This window comes from Linepithema humile, chromosome 5 (genome assembly GCF_040581485.1).
Source record: "Linepithema humile isolate Giens D197 chromosome 5, Lhum_UNIL_v1.0, whole genome shotgun sequence".
In the NCBI taxonomy this organism is placed as follows: Eukaryota; Metazoa; Arthropoda; class Insecta; order Hymenoptera; family Formicidae; genus Linepithema; species Linepithema humile.
Window position 1 is genome coordinate 4,014,305 of NC_090132.1, and position 26,901 is coordinate 4,041,205.

General features: G+C 39.7%; 2 protein-coding genes across 2 annotated transcripts in view; one reads left to right on the forward strand and one right to left on the reverse strand.

The window, feature by feature from the left end:
* phtm (phantom) overlaps positions 1–16,120 on the forward strand; it is a 157,354-nt gene extending 141,234 nt beyond the window's left edge. Inside the window, exons 9-15 of the mRNA XM_012372708.2 lie at positions 649–1,017; positions 10,843–10,988; positions 11,425–11,627; positions 12,328–12,616; positions 12,749–12,901; positions 13,196–13,370; positions 13,442–16,120. Coding sequence (XP_012228131.1) covers positions 693–1,017; positions 10,843–10,988; positions 11,425–11,627; positions 12,328–12,616; positions 12,749–12,901; positions 13,196–13,370; positions 13,442–13,620 — 1,470 coding nt within the window. The 5' untranslated portion in view covers positions 649–692 and the 3' untranslated portion in view covers positions 13,621–16,120. The remainder of the gene's footprint in view (positions 1–648; positions 1,018–10,842; positions 10,989–11,424; positions 11,628–12,327; positions 12,617–12,748; positions 12,902–13,195; positions 13,371–13,441) is intronic.
* Positions 16,121–16,964: 844 nt separating this feature from the next.
* Cyp18a1 (Cytochrome P450 18a1) overlaps positions 16,965–26,901 on the reverse strand; it is a 79,674-nt gene continuing 69,737 nt past the window's right edge. The window contains exons 3-7 of the mRNA XM_012372739.2: positions 22,190–23,621; positions 21,594–21,718; positions 20,928–21,357; positions 20,401–20,665; positions 16,965–19,621 (exon numbers count right to left, since the gene is read on the reverse strand). Coding sequence (XP_012228162.1) covers positions 19,213–19,621; positions 20,401–20,665; positions 20,928–21,357; positions 21,594–21,718; positions 22,190–22,586 — 1,626 coding nt within the window. The 5' untranslated portion in view covers positions 22,587–23,621 and the 3' untranslated portion in view covers positions 16,965–19,212. The remainder of the gene's footprint in view (positions 19,622–20,400; positions 20,666–20,927; positions 21,358–21,593; positions 21,719–22,189; positions 23,622–26,901) is intronic.

Consider the following 26,901-nt stretch of genomic DNA (forward strand, 5'->3'; position numbering starts at 1 on the left):
CATCTATTTTTCATTAAACGCGAAAGGCTTAAGTTATACCGCAATAATGTAAATATACGAAATGCCATAACGACCACTAAACATTTGCGAAGTAATGATATAAAAATCCTGTCGGCGTGCCATCGAAAGTAAGCTTCCTCGATTCGTCGGCGATTCTCAGCAACACGTGTTTGACCACGTGTCGGCCTATATTGCCGCAACACGGAATCGTTCCTCGTCCTCTTCGCGATTGCGCGTGTCTTGATAATGAGATAAATTTATACGTCCACTCGCGCTCTCGCCGTAGGCGTAGAGAAAGGTGTTTATCACTCATTTCTGCCGCTGCCATTCCTGGAAGCTGCAGTCGTGCTCCCTCAATTAGAAACGTTTTACGATCGGCGAAGGATCGTTCGTTATCAAGGCATTTATGCAATTTATTACGTCCGCGTATCTCGCGCGAGCTAATCGTGAGAAAGAGTTTATCGCCTTCACGACAGTCGCGGTGGATGTGTACTAAATAGTTTGATTATAAAATCATTGTTATTAACATCTTTTTCATTATTTCACGTATAGTTATATTTGCATAAAAATCTACATAAGAAAATAACTGCATTATTTGACTTGCGCGGATCTTTTGCTTTATTCAAGACTATTCTTTTGAATTTGCAGGTATTACCGCAGCCGTTATCGTCACTTCCTCTCGAAATTCAACAATGATATCCCTTACTTATATTATCCTCGGCGTATCTTTCATACTTTTTGCTTATGTCTTTCGCAAAAATTGTAAAACACTTCGACTTCCGCCGGGACCAACCGGTATACCGCTACTCGGATATTTACCATGGCTGGATCCTCAACGTCCTCACGAGTCGCTAACGAATCTGGCGAGGAAGTACGGCCCGATTTGTGGACTACGATTGGGCTCGGTATATACGATTTTATTGTCGGATCCTCAGCTGGTAAGACAGGCCTTTGCCAAAGATGCGTTTGCCGGCAGGGCTCCGCTTTACTTAACACATGGAATAATGCAAGGATACGGTAAGTGATTTTTTATTTCTAAAAATAAATATATAGCAAACAAATGTTCTGATATTAAATTAACAAATCTACAACGTGTACTTTAAGAACGATTTCAAATGGAGGAAATGCAAAAAACGCGTTATTTTACCAACTAAACTAGTTATTTTGTAATTAAATAATTATAATATTAGAATAAATTTTAGATATTTTTCTGGAGGTTTTTAAAATATTTTTATATTTTATCGCCCATTATGATTGAATAGCGATCGAATTGATAGTTTAAATAATTCTCGAAGATATACAAGTCCTCGCTGCGTCGTAAACAATAATACAATATGTATATCGATTGGCAAACATGAGTTGTGAAATATAAGACCTTACAACAATACCTTACAGTGGTGTCGTTGTGTGCTTAGACTGCCCAACTAAATTTCTCTCAAAAAGGTATTGTAAATCCATTGTTATGGACCGTTCAATCTGGAGATTCTATTTAATTATCACAATCCATCTCTCACTACTGCTATCACTTTGCCCTAGAATTTCCAAAAATATTGGTAACAGATTTTGCATCTGTATAACGATTCACCTAAAGGAAGTTTTGCAGAATTTCTGGATGGCATATATCGTGGTCTCAGCCGCTGCCGACCTACACACGCATTCTTCCGCGTTAACCCGCATACGTATACGCACAGTGAAAGTCACTTCAAGGAAACTTCATCCAGGTGTAAACGAGAAATGAATTCCTTTCGGCAACGCGTATTTTGTGTTTGCTCGCGGTGCCATTCTAACAACTCTTGAAGTATTTGCGAGAAGTCATTAGAATACGTTTTGAAAGTAACGCGCAATTCTACCTGAGATTCGTATATACCTCATTTTATTTTTTAAGACACGTAATGCCTACGCAAAACGCTTGAAGTGCAAACAAATGGCAAAAATCTTACACCTTATTTAATGTGAAACTACAGTCAACTATATTGAAAGATTTTTTATTTGAGATGATGACAAAGGTGTCTTTTTTTATATCAAATATTGAAAGAATTTACGAAACGTTATTCCGATATCATTCGACGATGTGATAAGAATGACTGCAATAATGTACGAATGCGTGCAATTGCGATTGTCGTCGGAACTCGTTGCAATACATCATCGCGACATATCAAGATAAAGCTAAGCGTTTCGCCAAGATGTGGATCGTCAATGAGAATAGAACCGATCAGCCTACTGGATGGATGTCCCGTTCTCGCGATAACGAGGACTCTAGATCCGAGTGCCGTTACGATTTTCGATTTACGATCAACGTTGCCGATTGCGGCGCGACATTTGAGCGGGCTATCTTGCATACGCGAGAGCTCGCTCGCTCCGTTGAAATATACGGAGTATCACGAACACGGTATATGATAGATAAGTATCGTGAAACATCGCGCCTCGTCAAGCTTCCTCGGTGCTCTATATTCTGAAATAGAAATATTCGAGTTCAACAAGTTGAATCGATGTGCCCATAAGATAACGCGCAAATTGATGGATATCGAAAGCTCACGATTGTATTGATCTCATTCATCAATCTTTGACCGCGGGCACATACAATATTGCAAATTGGAGAAAAACATTTTGATAAATTGAGTTCTGAAAAACTAAAGACACGTGAATTTCAATTTGCTATGAAATCAAAGTGGTCACACTTAGACCAAGGTTGCCACCACTCTGTGGAACGAATCTAACATGGCCTTTGTGGAATGAAAACAGGGTGACACGAACGTAAGTTTTGACCTAACGGTTTCAACGTCCAACCCAATGGCTTCAGTGTCTAATTCAATAGTTGAAAATTCACAAGGCCACACATGTCGTTCGAGCGGAACGATGGATAATTTTACGGTAATCCGAAATTTAAGCCATGACGATACGGTTCTTTATCCTTATGTCAAAAATCCTAGCTCGTTTGCGAACCGCCAACGTCTTCACTTGTTCTTCGCGCTCTTCTCTTTCTGTCTCTTGCCTTGGCAGAACCCTCCATTGTTCCAACTTTTGTCTCTTTTACGTTTGTTTTTTTTTTTACGTGTGCGTGTGTGTGAGCTTTCGGCGATATTTACAAGGCACGTTTCGAGTCAACGACCCCGTGATTTCTCCATTTATTTCTTTCGTTGCCGATCTTTTACAAGCTCGCTGATCTAACAGACAGATAAATACTCGCATGTATTGCGAGTCAATTGCACGATATTGATTTCGCGATGCTTAACTATCGCTAATTTCAGTTGAAATGTAGGGAATGTGAATCCAGTTGTTTACTGGAGATTTTTATATTGAACTTTCGCATCAAATGACTATTGCAGGTTTATTGCCCGCCATATTTTCATGAGCCTATAAATTTTTAACTAACCAATCCTCATAACTTCTGTCCAAAATTAAAAAAAAAACGACAAAGATACACTTTCTCTGCTAAATGTTGTTCTTTCCAAAAATTTGTATTTTTGAAACAAGTAGCAGTAAAGTTATGGGAAGAGCTATGCTAAATTTAAAAACAGTATAGAAATGAAAAGTGTCACGCAACAAACAAATTTGAATAAATTTCGTGCGTTCAACAAACTGCGTGCGACGAATTGCCGATTGATGAATTTATAATGCATGACAAATCTGTATGATAAATCTGCATTTTTCGCTTTAGAATTTAAAACTTCCCAACATCGATATGCTTCTTTTACTCTTGGGAGAGTTCGGAGTTGGGAGAGGAATCTCTTAGCAGAGTTCGGAAGTCTTCCTCCACTCCTCATAGATGCCCCACCAGAGGCATTCAGGAAAGGTCCTCCCGCTACGAACTCCCTTTCTTTCTCTCCGTCGGAATATATAGTAGTGTAGTGTTTGGTGGGGAGGTAGGCCACGCCTCCATCAACAGGTACATATTTCGTTATATGAAGTTTCGCTAAACTTAGAACAGCCGCAAACGTTCATTCGACTTGGGAGGGAAAGGGAAGCTCTGGAGCTCTAACGTTCGTTTCAAGTGGTGTGGACCGGAATTAGTCAGACGAGCGAGCGTCGGTCGCGGACCGTTACTACTTAGGCGCACGAAAGTGCGTGCCACATATTGAAGTCTCTAAATCCCATTGTTAGACTCGCTGTCGCTTTTCCTCATTTTTCAATATAACGACGACTCGAGCGACATTCTATCTATCTCCCGATATGAATATTAGAATTAATAATGTCAAATAATGTTAATAATATCAAATAATGCATAGATGATGAATATCTATGAAAATAACCGAATAAGAGACAGAAAAAAAATACATTTATTGCATTTGTAAGACAAAATGTTTTATATATTTATGTCGGTCAATAATAAAAATATGTAATATAATTAAGCTCGATAATGACTTATGAAATAGTATACTCTATTGCTTATCAATGACAAAATATATTTCAAAACTGTTGTGTTCAAAAATTAAATATTTTTTATGCTTCTCGTAAAGCTTTTTCTTCGATACTTTGATTGGATGTAATCTAATATTCAATATTACGCTAAATACATCTTGAAAAATTCTCAAAATTATATTACTTAATGATATAAATTTATTCACATAGTTACATGTTAAGTTTTATTTATAAAGTAGAACAGTTTGCACTTTAAATTATTCAAGCATTACACTTTACACTTGCCTAGATAATCTAGAGTGCTTTTGTGAAATCTAATGAGACAAACACTATTCATAAATCGACAATTGCCGCCGATGCTTGCGCGAGAAATGAGCATGGGGAAGAATACCAAGAGGTGTGTGCCTTTTGACGGCGCAACCCGTGATTACCCGACAGCACGTTTACACGCACTTTTATGGGCGCGCTCACATTTCTTATGCGGCCGGCAAACTGGTTGTCTCGCTATGGCGGATAATGTCGTGCGTAATATATTATAGAGCGTGCCGATGGCGATAACGCGCCGTCTGTAAACATATTACGCAATTTTCTGCATCGCGAGTCGCGTGTCTCGCTGCCGGATTTGCAGTTTTCATCTATTTCGTAGAGAACTCTACGATGATATTCTATCGGTGATGATTTAAACGGAGAAAGCGTGCACGAAAAAGAGAGTTCGGAATTTCTTCACGCTATTGATGAAGTATATCGGTGATAATATAGTACGAATGTCTGAGAGTATATGCACCTTTCACGTTCCATTAAAACTCGATATATGTATAAAAGGGCTTGAGGACTTGTAAAATATTTCGCCATTCAAATAACGGCGTTCGAAGTAGGCTGCTTAATCGCTTGGAGTAGATTTCTTAACCGTTTCGGAAAGTCATTCTATAGCGAAATCTGTTGTGACAATAAAATCCATTTAAATTTGTAGAAAAGATAGGACGGAAATGTTGCAGACATCGTAAGTAATCAGGTGATGGAAATCGACTGGCGAAATGCCGATGGTGCGACATCAAACCAAGTAGCAAAGTGTCGTCAATAATGACATCACACATAAATCGACGACATCGATGACACTTTGTGCTACCTGGGGAAGTATTAATAGGCTTCTGCGAAACGAATCGAAAGTGAGAGTAACATTAGTTCTTGTAAGACACGTCTACTGGAGATACCAAGGAATGATCGGCTGATCCTTCACGTTTTTAGACTGAGTTTCGAGAACATTTCTAAAAAATTACACACGCATACACATAGAATGTATACCAAATATTTTAATTTTTTATATATTTTAATATAAATAACGAATAATAAATTTGTAGACGTCTTGCAGTCCTTTTATAGTAACACGAAATAATATTGCACCAAATAAATAAATATGCCAATATGCGTGAAGCGTATAAAAATAAGTAAATTGTTGATTGAAAGAAATATTCGTTCATGCGTTTTCATGGCACATATGATAATTCGCGTGCTATTAATCCTAATAACGAGCGCAGAAAATCGAAGAATGGCTCGAGACCAATTACGAGTACGCACATTGTGATTACAGCCTAGATCAGAAAGCGAAGGAGCGTGAAGACTTTAAAGTGTCGCGTTACACCTTGTAAGTCACGACAAGGTGTGCCGGTGGACGGCGGGAGGTGAGGAAGGGGTCTTGATCTCTTGGAAAAACGCGATAGATCATCGCTGCTACTCTCGTTACCGCGGTGCATCGACCTGCATTGCGGTGATCGTCAAAAGTGTCTGGATGTAACGGCGTTGGCCTTTAAGCGGGTCGACGAAACCTGAAATTCTCGGCGTCCTTGGTGCTGCCGCTGCCACACATGAGCAGCGATAGCGTCGACGCTAATTTCAGCCGATAAAAAAAGGACCGCACTGTCGCGATTCACTTTTATGACATCGCGATTCACTTTAAGCCAGTTGATATTATCCTTCGACAAGGACGACCGACTTTTCGCCACCAAAATCATTAAAATAATGCTGTTATTTTTTTTTTTTTTTTTTTTTTTTTCGTTTTTCGGACACAGAAAAATTTTTATCAAAAGACACAACATGTAAACTTAATGATTTGATTTTTTTTCTCTTGATATTATCCTGTAAATAAAGAATGTGAAAGTTAAGACCGACAGTTAAACAATGTAGCATATGTTTCTCAATGTTTTCTTCGAATATCACTTTCTTATTATTTAACGATAAAATGTGAATATCAGAATTTTCAATCCACAAATGTCTTGATTAAATAAATCACTGCGTAGAGAAAAAAGTAAACGATCGCACCTTGCGTAGATTCTTTTTATATCAATTCGAAAAAGGCAACGCGAGTAGACGTGATCGATCACGTAACGCGATGATCTACATTGCTGTAGAAAAGTCGCAGTTCCAATCGGACTTGGCATACCACAGCACTGACTCAACGATGTAGTCAGGCGCGCGCGCGTAAAATAAACATTGCAAGCGAGCTTCCAAGCGACTATTCCCGCTTGGCTTATTACAAACGCGTAACACTGACGTAAGATGTCCGCGATTTTCCCGACGGCTTGTTTTCCTCTTTCGAGCGCGGGAGTGGGTGTGGGTGGAATTTCATTTTTTCCCTCATGGCGATCCTGCTCTCCACGCAGTATCCTTGTGTCTCTTTTTCATTCTACATAAGTGCTACTGGTTTTTTTTTTTTTTTTTACAACATTTATTGTTGTCAAAAGACCTAAATGACTTCCAAGTCTAACACTATTCTACGTACAAGTGGAAAACTATTGAAATGTTTTCCAAAAACGGAAATCTGATCGAAGAAATTCGCATTTGTTATTCAGCGATTAGATAGTTGCATAAAATAGATTATTGTAGAACGCGCGCTTGCAATCTGTATTTTTAACTAGCAATTGTGCGGCGTGGATGAAGCAAGCCACCGGCGCCGTCTCGGGGTTCAATCTTTCTCATTTTCGTAACAAGCAGGGCGGATACGCGATTGAATAAGTTAGGCACGTCCCGGGACCGGCCGCGACTCGCGCCGACGCGAAGGACTCTCACTTTTATCGGTCTCCTTGAAGGAAGTTCTCCCGGTCGTCGACAGTTCTGCTCTGCATCCGCGGGGAATTACAGTTAGCTCCGCAAGGACGGGCCGACGGCCTCTCCCGTTAAAAGCGACAGAGCGTTGCATGGATGATCGGCGTTTGCATCGTCGACCCGCACGACCCGCGCGCGTTTCAAAATCATCAATAATCAATATTCGAAATTCTCCATCTTTGTTAACGCAATTAATTGAGATGTTGCTTGACGAGAAATAGCGGCGGTAATAATTCAATAACTCTTTATTTCACGATTTCGACTGCTAATCTTACATGAGTTAGCTCTTTGAACTTCTGCAGTCTTTAAAAATTTATATAGGCCATGAGAATGTCATATAAATAATTTGCTTATCGATTATGTCGATTTCATATGTCACATTTGTCATAAAATAATGCCAAATCGAATCGACAATCAAACGGGAAAGTTTTTCTTAATATCAGAAAAAAGTACTTGAAAGTCTACGATTTCTTTAAAATCTGAAATATTTAAATCAAAATTAATACAAAATCAGTTTTTTAAATTTCTTTCTCGAACTCTGAATACATGTATATTGATGAGAAAGATTAACTTGATTAATGAATTAAATAGATTGGATACTCTCAAATTTTTATACTTTCGCGACAGGAAAATTTTCGGTAACGTCTAAAACGATAAACATATCTGCTTGCAGTTTTTAAGCAATTCGCAATGCTAGCTTTGAACAATAATAATTAGAAAAATTATCCGAATCCGTCCTGACTTTTAAAGAGCAATTTTCAAACCATTACTATTCAATATTCTCATCGATTAGTCATTAATATTTCATAAATTATCGTGCCATTAATTATCTCCATTGTACTGATTCAGCCGTCGAATCTTGCAATCGGAAGATTGTCGGCTATTAACTGCGCGATAAAGACGTTGAATCTTCCACGACGACGTCGGTCTTCACACGTATTACGAAATGCATTCCTTCAATAAGGAACTAGACGGGACGTACAATCGTTCAGCAAAAGAAATCTTCTTCGTGTTCTTCTGAGCTCGAAAATTCTATGCATAATTCGGTCGCGGACGTGCGCGAAGGAGTCATTGCCGAATAGCCGACTGACCGACAGAAGAGTTATCCAGGTATTTTAATAACGCGCTATAAAACGCGCGATCGATCGGTCGACTGTATTTGGACAGGACAACTATCCGCGTGTCTCTCTCCCCCTTCTCGCGTTGCACTTCGCCGGCTTTTTGCCGGCCAAAGTGGAATGACCGGCCCTGAAACGTTCGGACGCATGTATGCATTATCCGTCTCTTGTCCGGTTTATTTCTGGCGGTTCGCGAATTCGTGAGCGCTCCTCTCCCTCCGCCGCGTCCGAGTGATGTCATCCCCTGAAATCATCGCGGCGGGGTGTTTAGTTGTGTAATAATCGACCGGCAAGGAGATCCCATTGTCCGTAGCTTTGCGCCTGCCGCGCAGATGCATCGCTAAAAAGGTGAGCAGAGAGAGAACAGCGCGTCAGCTACAAAGAATTATAAGACTTATCTGGTCTCTTTTTTTAGAGTTCTTTCTCAAAAATTGTTTATCAGTAATTCTCTTTCATCCTTTTTCTCTCATAAAATTCTTTCTATTTTATCCTCTAGATGTGGAACATTTGTTTCTTTATTTCTAATTTTTCCTTAATAAACCAAAGAGTTTTCAACGAATCTTCAAAGAATTTTAGATTATCTTAATTGAATTAACTGTCTTAACTAATGAAGAATTAATTAAAAATATATTTAAGAATCAGATGTTAAAAAATAATAAATTTTAATTGGAAGAAAAATTTAATTCCTAATCGCATATTATATTACTATTCAGAAATCATAGAAGCTATTTATTTAAAAATGAGCAAACGACATTTGTCTTTCGGCACAGACAGTGTGGAGAAATGGAAAAAAATGCATTTTTGTTTAAAGCTCTGTTATAAATTATGATTTTTTATTTTATCAGACAGACATGATCTAGAATTGATCGCGAATTGAAGAGAAATTAATGGCGCACGTGGCGCACCTGCGATCCCGGAAAGTTTTCTTGGCGTCATTTAAATACGACACTGACCTATCGACAGCACGCTGCCTCTTAGAACAAGCTGCGAATGATAAATAGTATCGCAAACACACAGTGCGCGGTAACCTATTTGTACCCTGCGCCGATGGACTTTCATTATTTCTTCTCTCGGCGCTCGTCTCGAGCGTGCTATGACGAATTCTAAAACGAATTCGCTAAAACGATCGTTTCTCTCACTGTACATTCGCTTTCGTTTCTCGGAAATGTGCGCAGATGAAAATCACGAGTCAAAATACATCTCTTCCTTGTGCGGCGCTTCCTCCTTTTCTTCCTTACGCAATTGATCAAATATATTACGTTATCAATTCACGTGTAATATGAAAACAGAGAGGAGATCCAAGATAAATATAGCGTCTGATAAATTGCGCACCGAAGATCTCGATCTGTATTCTCGTGGCGCGTCGACTATAAACCTCGATAATCTCATTGAGCGATGATCAGGATTCTGAGATCATTCTTGCGCCGGTGACGCTTGCGTGTGATCTGGCTGCAAAATCGACGGAGTAAGTGTGCATAAGCGACACATCTTCACCGTGGCGCAAAGTTTCTTATCTTATTTCCGATCAAGTTTATAATTTTAATTATCTTTTAATGGCTTCGCCTCGCATAAAAGATTCCGTAAGCATATAATTATGAGGCTTCCTATAGGCTAATTAAATATAATTGCTGCGTGCATCTAAAGAATTTAATATCGACAGCCTACTTTACCTGCACTTATGCGAGTCGTCATTATTATTTTATTTTCGGTATTTAAGAGAGATATAATAAGCGAATGAATACAAAGAAAAGAAAGGAGAGAGAAAGAGAGAGAGAGAGAGAGAGAGAGAGAGAGAGAAAATAAACGTAGAGAATGCTAAAAAGTATAGATTAGTATTTAAAAAATTTAAGAATTGAGGAGAGATAGTGTCAGGGCGGAGATGAACGCTTTATCACTGTCGCGTTTAATCAGCGATCGCGATCGCTATTAATCGACGATCGTGCCTGGTTTATCCCGCGAGCACACGCGCCGAAGGAAGGAACGGTGAGCGGATGCGGTAAGAGATTATTGTTTATTCATTCGAGGATTATCCTTCAACGAGTTCAGTGGCTGCGCCTACTTACGGAATGACGGTAATCCTCTCGCTATTTTTTACACCCTCCCACCAAGCGCGGCGCGCGCAGAAAGAGGGAACGCGACGGAGGCACCGTTCGGGTGGCGGCTTATTTATGATCGCGCGATTAAGGTGCGACGAGGATCGCCTTTGCACGAAAAAAAAAAAAAAGAGAGAGAAAAAATTTGTTTCCACCGCATCTCTTTTACGCAGGTTTAATTTGCGCCGAGGGTGACCGTTGGAAGACTCAAAGAAGATTCGTAGCCGAATTCTTGAAGCATCTTGGTATGAAGTCATCTGGCTTTATGAGAGATAAATTGGAGGAGCGAATTCTCGTGGCGGTGAACGAGTGCATATTGGTAAATTAACACCTAGGATTTACGCGAGGCCATCGTGTCACTAAATCTGTCCCTAAACGAATATATTGATATACCAAATATATTTAATTATACCAAAAAGAATATCCATGTTGAATCACAAAATTCAAGTTAACATTTATTTAATTTTTGGAAATGTCATTGCATTTAATGAAGCTATTAACATTCGTGACATTTCGATGTCATCATTTTTAATAATTTATATGAAAGAACAGTTATATATATATATATATATATACTATGATATTATTAATTACAAAATTTCGTTCGGGATAGTTCTCTGCATTGTGCATAAATATTGGCTTTGAAGTATATTAATGAGTTTCGTATAGGCATTTCGCATTAGCTAAGTTTCTAGTATACGAAAGATGAAGAGCAAGCAAGAAAATGGCAGGAATTTCCTTGTCTGTGTCCTTAGAAATTAAGAAATCGCTCTACGGAGAACGGTATTGATCCATTGGAGACGCTTCATCACTGCTTCGGTAATGTAATCAACGACCTCGTGTTTGGTAAAGTTTACGAGGAGGATGACAAGGTGTGGAAATGGTTGAGACATTTACAAGAGGAAGGAGTCAAGCACATTGGAGTTGCAGGGCCACTCAACTTTTTGCCATTTCTCAGGTATGACGTTATAGTTGACAAAAGATCCTTCGAGGGATTCTCAGCACGATACGGCCATGTCGCGTAGCGCGCATAGCGTGTTTTCCACTTATCGAAAGGTAAACCGCATTATGGCGCGTGGGGTAAAAAAAAAAAAAAAGAGTCGAGTGAATTGATCCACACGACCAATTAACACGCCGATAATGTGACAATGATTCAATGATTCAACGTCTAGCATGCAAATGCTATGTTTTTCATCGAAGGCGGTGACTTTCGAACGATAAATATAAAAAGATACGCAACTATTTTTTATATATACGCGCAAGTGACATGATAAATTGAATTGAATAGTATCTGCATGAGTGAATACAAATCTTTGTACAAAAAAAGTAGTACGAAGGACGATTTTACTTAATTTACATAAGCTAGATTGTGGACAGATTATTGATAAAGTGTTCTTAACGAAAGGTTGCAATCATAAGATTGTTATTAATATTTCAAGTTTTAATAAAAATGTTTATTTTATATATCTTAATAATAATATATCTTCTTACATTTTCTTTTTACTATACTCACATTTTACTTCTTATATTTATGAAATATCGTATTTAAAAATATTTAGTTGAATATTAAAGTTAATAACGTAAAAATTATACGTACTTTTAGGACTGTAAGAAATTCAAGCACATAACGAGCGTTAAATTTTCTCTCGATTATTCAGATTTTTACCACGATTTGGCAAGTTAATAGAATCACTTATCGACGGCAAGCAGAAAACGCATCAGATATATCAGACGATTATCGATGAATATCGTGTTCGTCGTGAAAAGACGGATAACTTTCTTGCGGTTTTCGACGACGTAATGACGGCCAATACGGACAATCCTGGACATTTCACACAGCCGCAATTTTATCATATGTTAGCCGATCTTTTCGGAGCAGGTGTCGATACCACTCTTACAAGTTTCCGCTGGTTCCTACTCTTCATGGCGGTATATCCGGACGAACAGGTATGCTTGTGTTTTTGAAATTATACTGTACCTTTTTGCAAGATATTTTTTAGAAGAATATCCTATTCGATGAAGAGATTATTGGGCCTGTTTTCACGAGGCCTGGAATCCTGTATATCTTTGTCTGTGCAGAAAAAAGTTCAGGATGAGATGAACGAACTCTTGGGACAAAAGTTACCCAGTTTGGAGGACAGGCTGATTTTAATTCGACTGGAAGCAGCTATCATGGAGACACAAAGGTTGCGAAGCGTTGTGCCGATCGGTATTCCACACGGTACAATAGAGGTAATTATAGTGCACATGTGCGCGTTAAACGGAACAAAAGGATCAACGAGACACACGGTTGCATATTTCATTCCGCGAAAACAGATGTGCCTGATTATAAACTTGTAATTGTTTACAGACCGAGAATATTTTTCATTTGACAACGAATAATCACGATTAATCTTACGGTTCTTATGCGAAATAGAAATCTGTAAACTATTTAGAAGTGATTCTACGATAAGCAATCGCAGTTGAGATCTTACTGTTTTTATGTTCGCAAAAAGAAAATTGGTGTGAAATGAAAATTATTTGCAGAACACACAAGTCGGAGGTTATGATGTTCCAAAAGGGACCATGGTCATCCCGCTACAGTATGCTATTCATACAGACTCATCTTACTGGCAAGATCCTCTTTCTTTTAGGCCCGAAAGATTCATCACTGATGAAGGGGCTCTTGCTAAGCCCAAGGCTTTTTTACCTTTTCAAACAGGTATGTTTATAGAAAATACAAAAGAAACAACTCTATATGACATTGAATATATTGTTTTGTGCAATACGAAGGCAAACGAATGTGCGTCGGCGATGAACTGGCCAGAATGATGTTATTTTTGTTCGCTGCGAGAATTCTTCATTCATTTGCCATCTCTACGCCATCCGGCGCGCACATCGATCTGGAGGGCGAATGCGGAATTACTCTGGTTCCGAAACCGCATCGGTTGGTTTTTACACCACGAGAATAAATTTACATGCATCTGCATCAACGACATTTTTTTTCATTAACATTATTATGTTAAAACTAAGAGTGCGCACTTCAGAAATATCTATGTGTAGATATATGCTTTACTTTATCTTTTTACGTAATATAATCTTTATACGATCTGACATTAAATATAACATTCATAATCAATTGTATTTCATATTGAGTTGTAATATTTTTTATAAATTTATTTAAATTTACGATTTTGCGAAGATTTTATTTTATTTGACAGCAGCGACATTTAATATAAACGATTGCTTCGTACATTGTGTCAGCAAAGTTTATTGAAAAGCAAAGTGATCCTACCGATTTATCTTTCCTTTTCGAGAACTAATGACTTGGATCATATTATAATGAACTGCACGCGCATCGCAAAGATTGCTGAAATACACGATTTTAGTTAATGGAATCTGTCACGAACTGTTTACGACTCCACGCTATTCTCGTCTGCTTGCCTGCATCAAGTTGCACGCCGAATGAGTGGCGTCTCGATTTTACGCGCATACATTTCCCACCAGGCAGATATTAATGAGATCGGTAGCGAACGCTGCAAGATGTCAGACGTCCGCGTGTCGGTTTATCGCGCGATTGCGAACCTCGGCAGTCGAATTTCGCCATCGCCAAATATTTCAGAGCGCCGATATTAAAAGAAAAAGAAAAAGGAACATTCTTATTAAAGCACGCGCCACGTAAGGCGAGCCGCGTGAAAATATCCACCCTGTGGATTTATTTGTGCGCACACCTCGCTCATATTTTATATTTGCGAAGAGTACCGACGCATTTTTGCCACCATGCGCTCCCGATATGGAGACACGAGCCGTTAAAATGTCAACCACGATCACATGTTGGGAGATGATTTTACATAAAACGCGCTGCCCCTTCGCTTCGTTTCTTCCCCCCTCTCTCTCTCTCTTCCGTTTCTCTCTTCTCTTTTTCTCACACGTCTCGCATTGGATTCGTGAATTCCATCAACGTTATGCAACGCGCGTTTTTCTCTCACAATGTAGCGGCCTTGGATGAACTACAAGCGCACCGTTCACCCACCGCCGAAACTGGAGGCCTTCCGAATTCGTATTTTCTTCTACTAAGTGATGAATTGCAAACCCCACAACACAAAAACCTTGGACACTTCAAAAATTTTGGGATATATATATATCGATGCAATAAAATCTAAAAGAAATTCTATCCTTGGGTTCTATCCTCGAAAGAGAAGAAAAGGTTGCGAGTAGGGACAAATGATTAATGATCGAAGATCTCTTCCTGGAGTTTTATGTATATTAATGAAGTATATTCAGTTATGTTACGTGTTATTAAGATATTCGACAGTATTATAAGCGAGGTGCAAAATTATATAAGCAACGCAAAATCTTGCTGGAAAAAATCAGTTAATCTAACATCTTGAATTTAAATTTACGAATTTATTTACTGTTTGTGTTAATGGAAATATTTATTAAAAAAAACAAGCGCTACAGTAAAAACTACGATAAATAAATGCTTTACACTTGCAGTGACGCATATATGTACATATATTGAAAAATTGAGTGAATTAACGATGTAATGGAAGAAAAGTTCATTTTGAAGTTCGAGAAAATGTAAATGCATGAACGAAACTTGCACCGATTAATTTTAATAGATTACACCGCGACAGCCACACGAAACTTGAATCAAAAGAAAGATAAAGGAATTCAAGTAGAATCGAAGCGATCCAAGCTATAAAAATACTGCTCTATCAACACACTTTCAACTTTGCGTTAGGCAATGAAAAAAAAAAAAAAAGAAATAAGCCACAAAACGCCTCTTCCTGCTTCACTGAGCCAAGCCTTGAAGCAACGGTTCTTCAAACTTTCTGTCTCTACTGTGTATAGCGGCCAGTTGGCGCCCGACCGATTCTTTGGCGAGGTGAGGCCACAAATTCGTATATCGAAGCGCAAGGTAAAAAGGGGTCCTTACTGGGCCAGCGGGAGTTGGCCACGTGTTGCGGTTACACATGGCGCTACGCGCATCTGGGATATCTCGCGTTTTCACATGCACGATGTATTGCAGGAAGTGCGCCATTATCAGTGTACGTCCGCACTGACGGCCGGCTAAGCTGACCTTACGTAACGTTGTGTGCGGTTTGGGGCCACTTGACTTTCGTGTCATTAACCTTATCCAGACGTAATGTACCCAGCGACGATATTTCGTTAGAAACCTAGAAACGTGCGAGTTTCTCTTATGTAAGCGCGCGAAACGCTCTTTCGCTCTGCGAGTTTGCGCGATGCTCCGCGAATTTTACTACCGCTCGTACGCCCGCGAGGAGGTGCCCACGGAATTGCACTGCTGAGAGAAACTACAAAACTAATCACCCCAGCGGGAATTCTCTAGGGGTGGTTGAAATTTCATAAACAAGAATATTAGATTGATGCATAAAACGAGCTGATAATTCTGATAATATGCACTTCAGCGATTATCAGATTTAAAATTAATTATTAAATAGGATTGACAGCCATACATTTTAAGAGAATAAAAAGTTTTTGTAACTCTTATAATTAATAAAATTCAATAAAGATTATAAATTGCTCATATGAATTTATTACTTAATATTTAAATAGGATTTACAGGAATACATACTTTCAAATTTCATAAAAACATTCTGAAAAATATGATAATTTTTTTTCTGTAGAATTTTTTAATATAATTATGGCTTTTTTTTTACTATACCTAGTTGGATTCGCCAATTAGTGGAATCGTGACTATTTTTAGCCCATAATCTCACGAAACGCCCGGCTGTGCGAATTGGAAAAAAAGCATTCTGCTGATGCGGGACCGAGCGGACCAGTGGAAGAGAAAGCTAGGTCCAGCTTCAGTCCTCTTTCGTAGGCCCCGAGCAAGAGTCCTCAACATATTGAACGGCGGCAGGAAGGGACGAGCGCGCATTCAGAGATCAGACTCGAAGGCCGATGGTGCAGCGCCAAAGAACCAGAAATTTTTTTTACTCATCCTTAAGAATCCGGTTCTCCGCGAGATTGCAGTTTCCAGACGAAATTTTTCGCGGGAACGATCGAATAAAAAATCCAATTCCCCGGAATATTCGGCTGACAAACGCTCGTCACCATTACGAATGTACGTTCATTTGAGATGCACTTGAGAGGCGTAATCGCGTTTCTAGACAGTAATGTCACTCGACACAAAGAGACTTATATCTAAAAAATAGTGATTTATAAGAGTAAAAAATAAAAAAAAGTCATTTGCTTTGAAATATTTTTTTAGAACGTAAAATTAATCTCTTTACATAAGTGGCGTGATTGGGATAGGAAGAATAAATCAGTCGTTACAGAGATCAGACAATTGTCTTAACTGCAAAATATCCTTATTTTATAGAAAATAAAACACATTAAATAACACAGATTTGCGGTCGACAGATGAACACAATGCGGCATTCTGTAGTTCGTGCGTGCTATGGTAAAATTAATTAACATTCTATCGGATACTCGAGCAAAGAGACGCCGCGCGCGCGCGGCGCAGATCCTGTATCGATGGCGAGTCCGTCAGTCATCGAGTTTAAACTACAAACATATACATGAATCTTGGACTCGCGGAGCTCTTCGGCACAAGATCGGCGCACTGCCGCGCGCTGTCTTTGCCGCTTCTAGGATGCACAGCCCGGGATACCTTTGGGAAATCGGATTACACGACGTCACAATGTAATCGTCGACCATACATCCCGAATCTCTTGGATTCACAGCCTCAGTCCGCGCCTGCACCCGAAAGCCGATCATCGCCCGGATGTAACGATCGACATATTCATTCTATTCATTCCGAACAGTCGCCACGTCGCGCCGAACGGCGAGATGTCGCAACGAAATCTCGCAGCGACTTTCACGAAAATCGCTCTCGGGCTCCGGACCGGCCGATTCGTGCAATCGGCCGGCGCCGCCGACGCGCTCCACTCGTGTCGCCGCTAGAAAAGTCAACGACACCGCTCATCGCGGTGTCGCGATATTAACGCGAACGGTCGTCTCGGGTGCAAGGGCAGTCCTACATTCTTGTCAAACGGCACGTGATTTGTCGACCAGCTATATACGTATAATATATATAAAATATATATGTTCATATATTATTAAATACACACATATTTACGAACTAAATACGCAAACTAGCATACTAATTGAGCTTCGCGCACAATCAAAATAGTGTCTCTCTCGCTCGTTTTGTCTTTCTCTCTCCACATATTCTTTATCTTATAATAACGGATTACTATGTTGTCGCGGACGAAAGAGGAGCGATCGGTAATGAGTCGACATCCTCGTTCGTCCGCGGAGATCTACGGCGAGTCGACGGCGTTCGGGATCGTGACGGTGTCGTCAGGTCGCGTCGGAGTAATATTTAAACGTGACAAACTGATAGCTCCTGACGAGATACTTTTTAACAGTCGTGATTTGAAGTGGCGGGATTGATGTTACTCGTTAATCGCTGTCGAAACCGTTCGATCGCGTCGAAATCGCGTCGATCTCGCCGGCTGAGCGCGAATAAATACGAGGCGAGAAGAGCAATGGGACACAGAGGAAAGAAACGTTCGCAAAATAATAAATACTCGATCGGGGGATTGATATGGTGAAAGGTGATGTGCAGTTAAGTTAAACAGAGGAGGTAGGGAAATATAATTCGAGCCATTAGGCTCTTTTTGTACTCTAAGCTATAGCCGAGGACTTCCGCTATTTTCCGACTTTTCGATTATCCGATCGATTTTCCTTTCTGCTGCTTTATAAGTCAAAAAAGTTACGGTCCCGCGACTCAAAATTTTCACCGGATTTGTAATATTCTACAATAATTAATATATAATATATTAAAACATAATGTACGCGATATTAGACTAATTTTTTTTTATTTTTAAAAAATTTTTAAAAAGACTAAAATTATTGAATCTCATATGGTGAACAGGAGAGAAGCCATGCTTCTGGTATAACAAGATCATTAGAATTAAGATAGTGAAAAAAAAAATTGGACATTTTATAATTATGAATTTAAGATCTCGTTATACCAAAATCTAGCGAATTAATGACGTAGTTACATCGAGCATCGGATGCGCTCGAGAATTTAGCTTACATCTAGCCTATATATGATTTTATTCTACTATAAAATTACTTTAGTATCGGAAAATCAATCGGAAAATCGATCGGATAGCTTTTTGCAATGTACCAATCTATCAATTGTTCCCAGAATCCAATCGTTAAATTAGAAAACTACTTTAGATATCGAAAGCTGATTGATTACATATCATATTTTCTGAATAAAATTTTTACTTCCCGAAGAATTAGAGTGGTGTTTCGCTTAATTAATAATATAAAATTATAAATATCTTATTACGAATATAAAATTTAATTTAAAATGTAATATAAAACTTTGGATGTGGACTGATGTTACGTAAAATATTCTTAGCTTTGGATAACGCGTTATCCTCGGCCGACGCGTTTCTATAATATTCGTACAATATGGCGCGCAAACTCGCGACATTATTTCTATTCTAACTGACCTTTTTTCCTGCGAATGTAGGAAACAAGTACCGTGCTCGTGCTGAGTTCGCTGAGGACGCTCATCAATGACTGCCGATGTTGCGCAGAGGGTTGCTCGGGACCTCGCTGCATTCGAGGTTCCTCTGCAGCAGGCAGATCTCGAAGGGATCCGGCGACAACGTGACACCGGCGTTGCCCTTTAAGCTGGGTAACGAGCTGTTCTCCGACAATTTCAGGTCAAAGGTATGCATTAACGAACTGAAGAAGGTAAAGAGTTCCATGCGCGCCAGCACATCGCCCAGACACATCCGTCTACCGACTCCAAACGGCATGAAATACTCTGGAGTGTGGATCTTGCCTTCGCTGGTGAGAAAACGGGACGGCCGGAAGGCTTCTGGGTCGTTCCAAAGTTTCGGATCCATATGCACTGCGTACAACAGTGGCACTATAGTAGTACCGGCTGGTATCTTGTAACCTTTCAGCGTCACGTCTCTGTAACACGAAGAGACAAAATGCTAGTTTAGATAACATATCTACGAACGTCCTTTGAAAGATTAGTTAATGGGAAACATTGTAAGAGTAATATATTATGGAAAAGATAGACATTGATAAGTTAATAGCTTTGTTAAAAGCGCAATATGTATCTTCCGGAATTCATTAGAGCTGTAGATAATTTGGATCAATGTTACGGTTTTCGCACATGTCAACGATCGTCTAGCTATACGAGATATCAATCCACCGGTGAAGTCAAGTAGCGACTCGACTTTTTATACGCACGCACGCGCGCTCGTCACGCTCTTTCTGGCCGCGTTCTCCGCGGAGAAGTGAAACTGTGCCACCCGCGCCGTTTCTATCATTCCTAATGAGCGATTCTTGATATATTGCGATCCGATACACCTGTTCGCCTCTTGAGTAAGTTAGGTTCTTTGTCCGCACGGGAAACGGTGTCGTCGACCTCGAAGGTATTACTTGCAAAGGTGGGACAGTCCGGCCGAAAAGCAGACAGGGGCCACGCACCTTTGCTTTCACTTTTGCTTGCCGAATATAATCGTCCAAAATGATCGCGGGACTCTGATATGCCAGACACGGAAAGCAGTTAAGGAGGAAGGTGCGGACTCGTTGTGAAACCCGCTCTTAGCTCACGTAGGAGCGGAGAGAAAGGGAAAGGGCTGGACGCGGTCGCGTAACAGAAACCGAACAATACGAAGAATAGAAGAGTCTTGTCGTTGAAATTTGCGAAGTGAGTGACTTGTGATGGAGAGTCAATTTACCGTGTAGTAGCGTGAGGGGTTCCAAGCGGCACAATGCTGCATATGCGAAGCACCTCACGGATCGTCGCATCGGTGATCGGAAGAGAAGGAAGATCCTCAAATGAGGGCATTCTTGATCTTCCCACAACCTGATCCAATTCCTCTTGCACCGCTTTCGCCTTGTCTGGGTGGTGCAACATTAGAAGCACCGCCCACTCCAAGGTGGTCTTTACGGTCTCCATACCAGCGGAGAAAAGGTCGCCGAGGATTTGTCGTATGTGGCGATCTATGTGAAAAAGAAAATGAAACAGCCGTTTAACAAAAGTTTGCATTGTGGAATTGTTGATGAATATTAATTGACATTTTTTAATTAATTAATATTATTAATATATATCTGTAATATTATATTTTTATAATACTTATAATATATTATATTTTTATAATATAATATAAAATTTAATATTATTAATAAATTATATTGCGTTAAGAATTGAAATAAAGTTTGCGATTGGAGATATCGAGGGGGAAAAATATCGATTTTTTCTTACCGTGATTTTTGCCCTGAAACAGCTCGTCCTCCCGACCTTCGTTCTTCGCTTGCTGAATCTCGAGCAGATAAGTGTCTACGATATCGCGAACACTGTCCGCTTCGAACGTTTCTCTATGCTGATTCACGGTCTCTTGGAAGAATTTAGCCATTTCCGCATGATTTTCCGAAATCTTAATTTGATTTTTTTGCATCCACGGCAAAAAGCGCGTTATTGGTATATAATTTATGATGTCCACACTGCCAAAAAGTTTGAATCCCTCCTCGATGAGACCCATAAATCTCTTGAAACGCGTTTCGCCCTGATCGAAGCGTACATTCATCATGAGTGAGCAGATCACGTTGCTGATCGACGTAGCGAGAAACGGCGAAATGTTTGTGGGCGCTCCGCGTCGCTCCACTAATCTCTTGTTAAGTATGTTAACTTCGAGCTAAACCAAAATATTATGCCCATTTATTTTATTGAATTTGTTGGAAATATTTTTCGTATAACACAGTGTTCCATAAATATATATTTTCAAATATCATTGATAAAGATATCGTAAAATTAATTTTATTTAATCACAAAGAACAAAGAGAGAGAGAGAGAGAGAGAGAGAGAGAGAGAGAGAATTATGAAAAAAATGTGCTAAAAAGTAATTAATAATTTCGAATCCGAAATACTCACCGAAATCTTTGATTGTAAGCTCTTCTGGTTGGAGCCGGACGAGAATGTCATGCCAAACTTTCTAAGCTTGTGATGAAGAAATCTTCTCTGTTCCTTCCACATGGCACCTTCTGCGTTAATGATACCTACAACAACAATGTGGACAATGCGTTGAATCGCGAGAACTCTCTTATGCGGACTCGTTTCACCGCGGCGCGTTGCCGCGATCTGTTCGCGAACGATTGATTGCAACACCTCGAAGCACAAGTTAGCATTGACCGAGAAGCAACCGTGGAAACTCGTAGCCGTGACCGATCGGAAACGCGATGGTTCGGAAAACAGAAACGATCGCGGAAGAAAATGATCTGACGTGTATTTTCCCGCAGTATCGCAAACCAAAGTTTTCGCTACCACTAATATTTGATTTCGATAAACATACCGGGAAATCATTTTTCGAGTGACATTAGCAATTTCAAAGCAGTTTGAACGACACGAGCGAAGAATGAGCGAGCCCTCTTCCCCTCCCTCTTACAATATAAAAACGTGTGAAAACGTATGAGATAAAAGTATTAATAAAGATAAAATATTATAGGGAATCTGCGACGATCAATGCTTACCGTAACCGCCGAGGATCTTCATGAACTCGTTCTGCGGCCTGCCGGTGAACTCTTCGCGTCGGAAAGTCTCCTTTATGACGTTGTAGTCGTTGATCACAACGACCAATTGCGGTCCCAGTCGAAGACTAAAAATTCGTCCATATTTCTTGGCGAAAGATTCGAACATCAAATGCGGCGGTGTGCCCTTCATGAAAAATAAGTAGCCAAAGTACGGTATGCCCCATGGTCCGGGCGGCAAGTTATAGTTCTTAATCCAATATCTTGCCACTATGATTGCGGCAACAAATACCGTGAACAGCGCACAGCATTCGGTTACTTTAGTATTCTCCTTCGAATATACTAAAATATTCTTCATCCATTGCCAAATCACCAGCGCTGCGTAACATAGCACTGACATCTTGAATTGTTTTTCTTTTTTATATCGAACCGATAACGATCGTCAAAGCGAAGTCAACTATTTATTGACGCACTGGTGCAGTTCGTAATATTTTTCTCAGGCTCTCAATTTCTCAATGTTCCCAGTTCTCAGAGAGAAAATATGAATGAGACTGTCTCCCCGACACTACGCTATATATATACCGCGACACGAGGGAGGATGTGATTTAAGAACTATGCACTATGAAGTGGGAGGTCCCAAAAGACACTAAAAAGGCAAAGAGAGGGATAAAAAGGAAAATCATAGGAGAAGAGGAAAAGAAAGAAAGAGAGAAAGAGAAAAAAAAAAGTCGGTCACCGCCCCAGAGCCCAATTCGCCGTCGCTCGCCGTCGTGACCAGTGCGAGCCACGGAAGGATTGAATACTACATGCTCTTTCTTGTCCTTGCTGTCTTATATAGTATCTCATGAGGCTGTGTGGTCCCCCGACTGTCCGCGGCCTAGTGGGAGGAGGGATGAGAGACCGTATGGTCAGAGAGGAACACGGTGGACGTCGGAGGGTGGGGACACGTCACGGTGATCACGGAGAAACGGGCAGGTGGGGATAGAAACTGAAACCCGCGTAGGGTAGTGGGTGAACTTGGTTTGGTTAGATGCGAGGGCGGACTCATACACGCGAGACTCGGTTGGTTGAAATCCACGAGGCCTCTCGCCCTAAGGCCCTTGGTGGGGCACAGACCCCCCGCAGGGGTCCTGCCGTGGTCACCCCGTGGTGGGAGACAGTGCGAGCGCGTGGGCTAATGCGCGCGAAGCGAGACCGCGCAGAGACCGCGATGTACCGCGCTGCAATACGTTATTGTGCATCGCCGCTCCGTTTGGAATGTCGAAACAGCCGGACGGGTATGAGAAGTCTGTGGAAATCTTCGTTTCTTCTATTTCTTCGATGGGAGTGCTGTTGCTTGACTGCATTGTAGACGTCTCACCTTTGTTCAATTTTACACGATTTCCAGTTGAGTTTGTCCAGTGCTTGCAACAGTTCTTCGCTTAGCCAAAAATGTCTGTAAAAGACAAAGATTATATATTACTAGAGAGAAATATATATTTTTACAAAATGTTTAGTTGCTTATACGCGTATATGTATTCAATGACATTGCACTTGATGCACTTGTACAAATATTTTATTGTTATATTGAATTAGATAGAAAATTATCGAACGGCCTTCGCAATCGTGATAATATTGAACGGCCGATTTGATAAAATGAGTTTCATTTAGAGATAACTTGAGTTTTATTCACGTAGTAATAGATACGGATATTTCTATCTGTTACAACACATTTTCTACTTGGCTCATGATAAATTATGATAACAATGTATAATTTTAAGATACGAAGAACCTATATTTGCTTATGAATATATAATACTTTCCTCTCTCTCTCTCTCTTTCTCTAAATTATACAATATTAATCGATACCTAGATCTAGATCACATGGTACGTTATTTGATTTATAAAAAGAAATTTACTGCTTTAAAAACAGAGATAAATGCATTTCTCAATATTTACTAGTTTAGTTTCACTATTACAGTACAAATATTATGAACTACATTATGAAATAATAATTATTAAATCAATTTGTTATATTTAGACATCATAAATTTAATATATAAATATTGACTAAAATTTGCTCAAAGCAAGTTAGAAAGTACGGAATCGATTGACACTAAAATGTTTGATTCCGATAGCAAATAGATGAGATCAAATGTCGTTACGAGCGATATTTATCGCGATCAAGATTATTACCTCGCACACGCGGATACGCTGACGCGAATATATTTTGTCGGACCAGCTTGCGCAGATTACACTTCGCAATGAATACCGACGTGCCGCGCGAAGAAATAACGGGCTACCTCATAATCGGTCGCTTGCATCATAATTCGCGAATTGTGCCGATCGATGACTTTGCATCGACGTCGCCTCTCTTATCAAGTCTTCGGGGTCATTTGGTCAGGCGCGTTTGCCCGGAGATTTCGGACAGTCATAATTTGCAACGTCACGTGTAATGCTAATTAATCTCAATCGCGAATGCATTCATCTCACACGCCAGTATTCGTAAACTTAATGAAGCCCGTAATTACGTGAACGATTTGATGCGAAGGATCGTAAGATTTTAAATGATCAATGATTCGCACTGCTAACGAAGTATTATAAAATTATTAAGGACATGTACAGCGCGCGGTCATCCCGTCGTTATTATAATTAATATTTAGTGAATTATTTCACTGCTATTAATTAACGATTAAGGACACGAAGAAATTTGTCAGAATACTTGTGGAAACATTTTGGCAAATTCTCCAATTAATTTCCCTCCAGCGGTTTATATTTTATTCAATGTAAAAATTTATTTGCATTTTCGTAAATGACACAACTATTCTCTTTTACATCCGAATAGAACACGCGAGATTATGAACAAAATCGTTTCTCATACTGATATTTCATACAATGAATTTTCCGCGGCAGCACTTCGATTCGGGATCAAGCCACTCGCTCTGATACACCTGCATCTCTCAGGTCATTGACCTGCTTCGAACCTGCCGTTGATACCGTGCTCGTTCTGCGCTCACGGATATTTAAAGTTCAAAGTCTAATTAATCAGTCACGAAGTCACCGCGAGTTAATCGATTAACGTATTATATTGTAAGATATAGACACATATGCTCGCTGGAATCATTATATTTCGCTGCGGATATATTACGAATATAGTATTCGTATTGCAAGAACATGTGTATAATCCACAAAATTCGATACAAATTGCAATTTAAAAGGCGCCATAAATGATATTGATTTTTATTAATCAATGGCTTTTATCAAATTTTGCCTCGAGTTAAACTTATCTTTCACATAAAAAAAACTTGCGAAGTCTAAACACCAGCAGATAAAAAATGTCTCTTCGTTTTAAAGTATAAAAAATTATATTCATTTCATTGCGATACGATTGATATTTGGTGGGCAAATTTTTTGCAAAAAAAAAACTTGCTTTAAAGATTTAGCGTATTGCAAAATATGCGCTGCATTGTCGAGTCGGAGGTGGATTTTCGTGCTGGCCGTAAAATCGACGTCTGACCCATTTGGACATATTTATTCGCTCGAGACGCTGTGACTTGTCCAAATAAGAGGAACCACATTCGGACAAATGATATTTGAGTACATACTCTGAGTCGCCGCCGTGTATACACGCATGTCCGCCATGACGAACACACGACGCTGTCCTTTTCCTTTGTAACTCCCTGTATCTTTCATAGGGATGGTTCACTATGCGACGCAATCAAACTTGTAATCGTGCGAGATACGCGAATTGATATTTAAGTGTTACGAATAAGAAATTTTTAAGGAAACAATAATTTTATAGAATTTTTTTGTAGTGATTTGTTATAGAAAAAGGTTAGCGATAGATAGAAAGAAAATACATGTATCTTTTTGCGTGTTTAGATATTAATTTGTGAATTGGAACACACGCTGCAGCATAATTTACAAACGTAAGATTCAGGAAAACAGATTTAGGAATTGGATCGTCTAATATAAATCGATTTATGGTATTTCTTCCACTCGAGTCACTTTATTTATGCGCACAGCAGACGGAATCGTTTTCATCGTGCATTTGAACGAATGTAACGCGTTCGCTTCAGTTTACGAGGCTGTCCGTCTCCAGCGCGTGATAACTCGCTTATGCTCGCCAAAACTCGAGTCGTTGTCTACAAACGTGGAATTTTCACGGATTTAGCATTCGCGCCAAAGCGATGTCAGCAAAGTCTTACAAAAACCACGGAGACAAACTCGCATTTCAATGCGCGTGTCAAAATAGATATCTCTTTTTTTTCAACATATTAATTTGCATTTAATGTCTATAAAATTATTCCGGCAGCCACTTTTACAACGAACTTTATTTTCGTATAAGTTATTCTTCAACGGCTAGAATTTCGGCTAAAAATTGCCTATTTGTATCGCTTTTTCCCGCCTCGAGGCGCATCTCGCGAGAAAGTCCGCAATTCAAAATTAAAAGACGATTCGTCGTAACTCCGTTAAAACTTTCCGTTTGCCGATAGTTGCATAATTACGTATATGTATGAACGCACGTCCCGACGAGTGGTAATAATCGCGACGCGACTATCTCAATTTTTCGCACTTCGATAAGTTTCTATCGAGGAGCTGTCCACAGTGCAATGTCGTGTGCACGTGAATGCACTCGAAATGCGTATTCGCGCGCGTCGGAGATTGCACTTCTTCGGTCATTGATCCAGAACATGGAGAACGTAACGATTCTCTCCTCGTCACATTGCTCGATT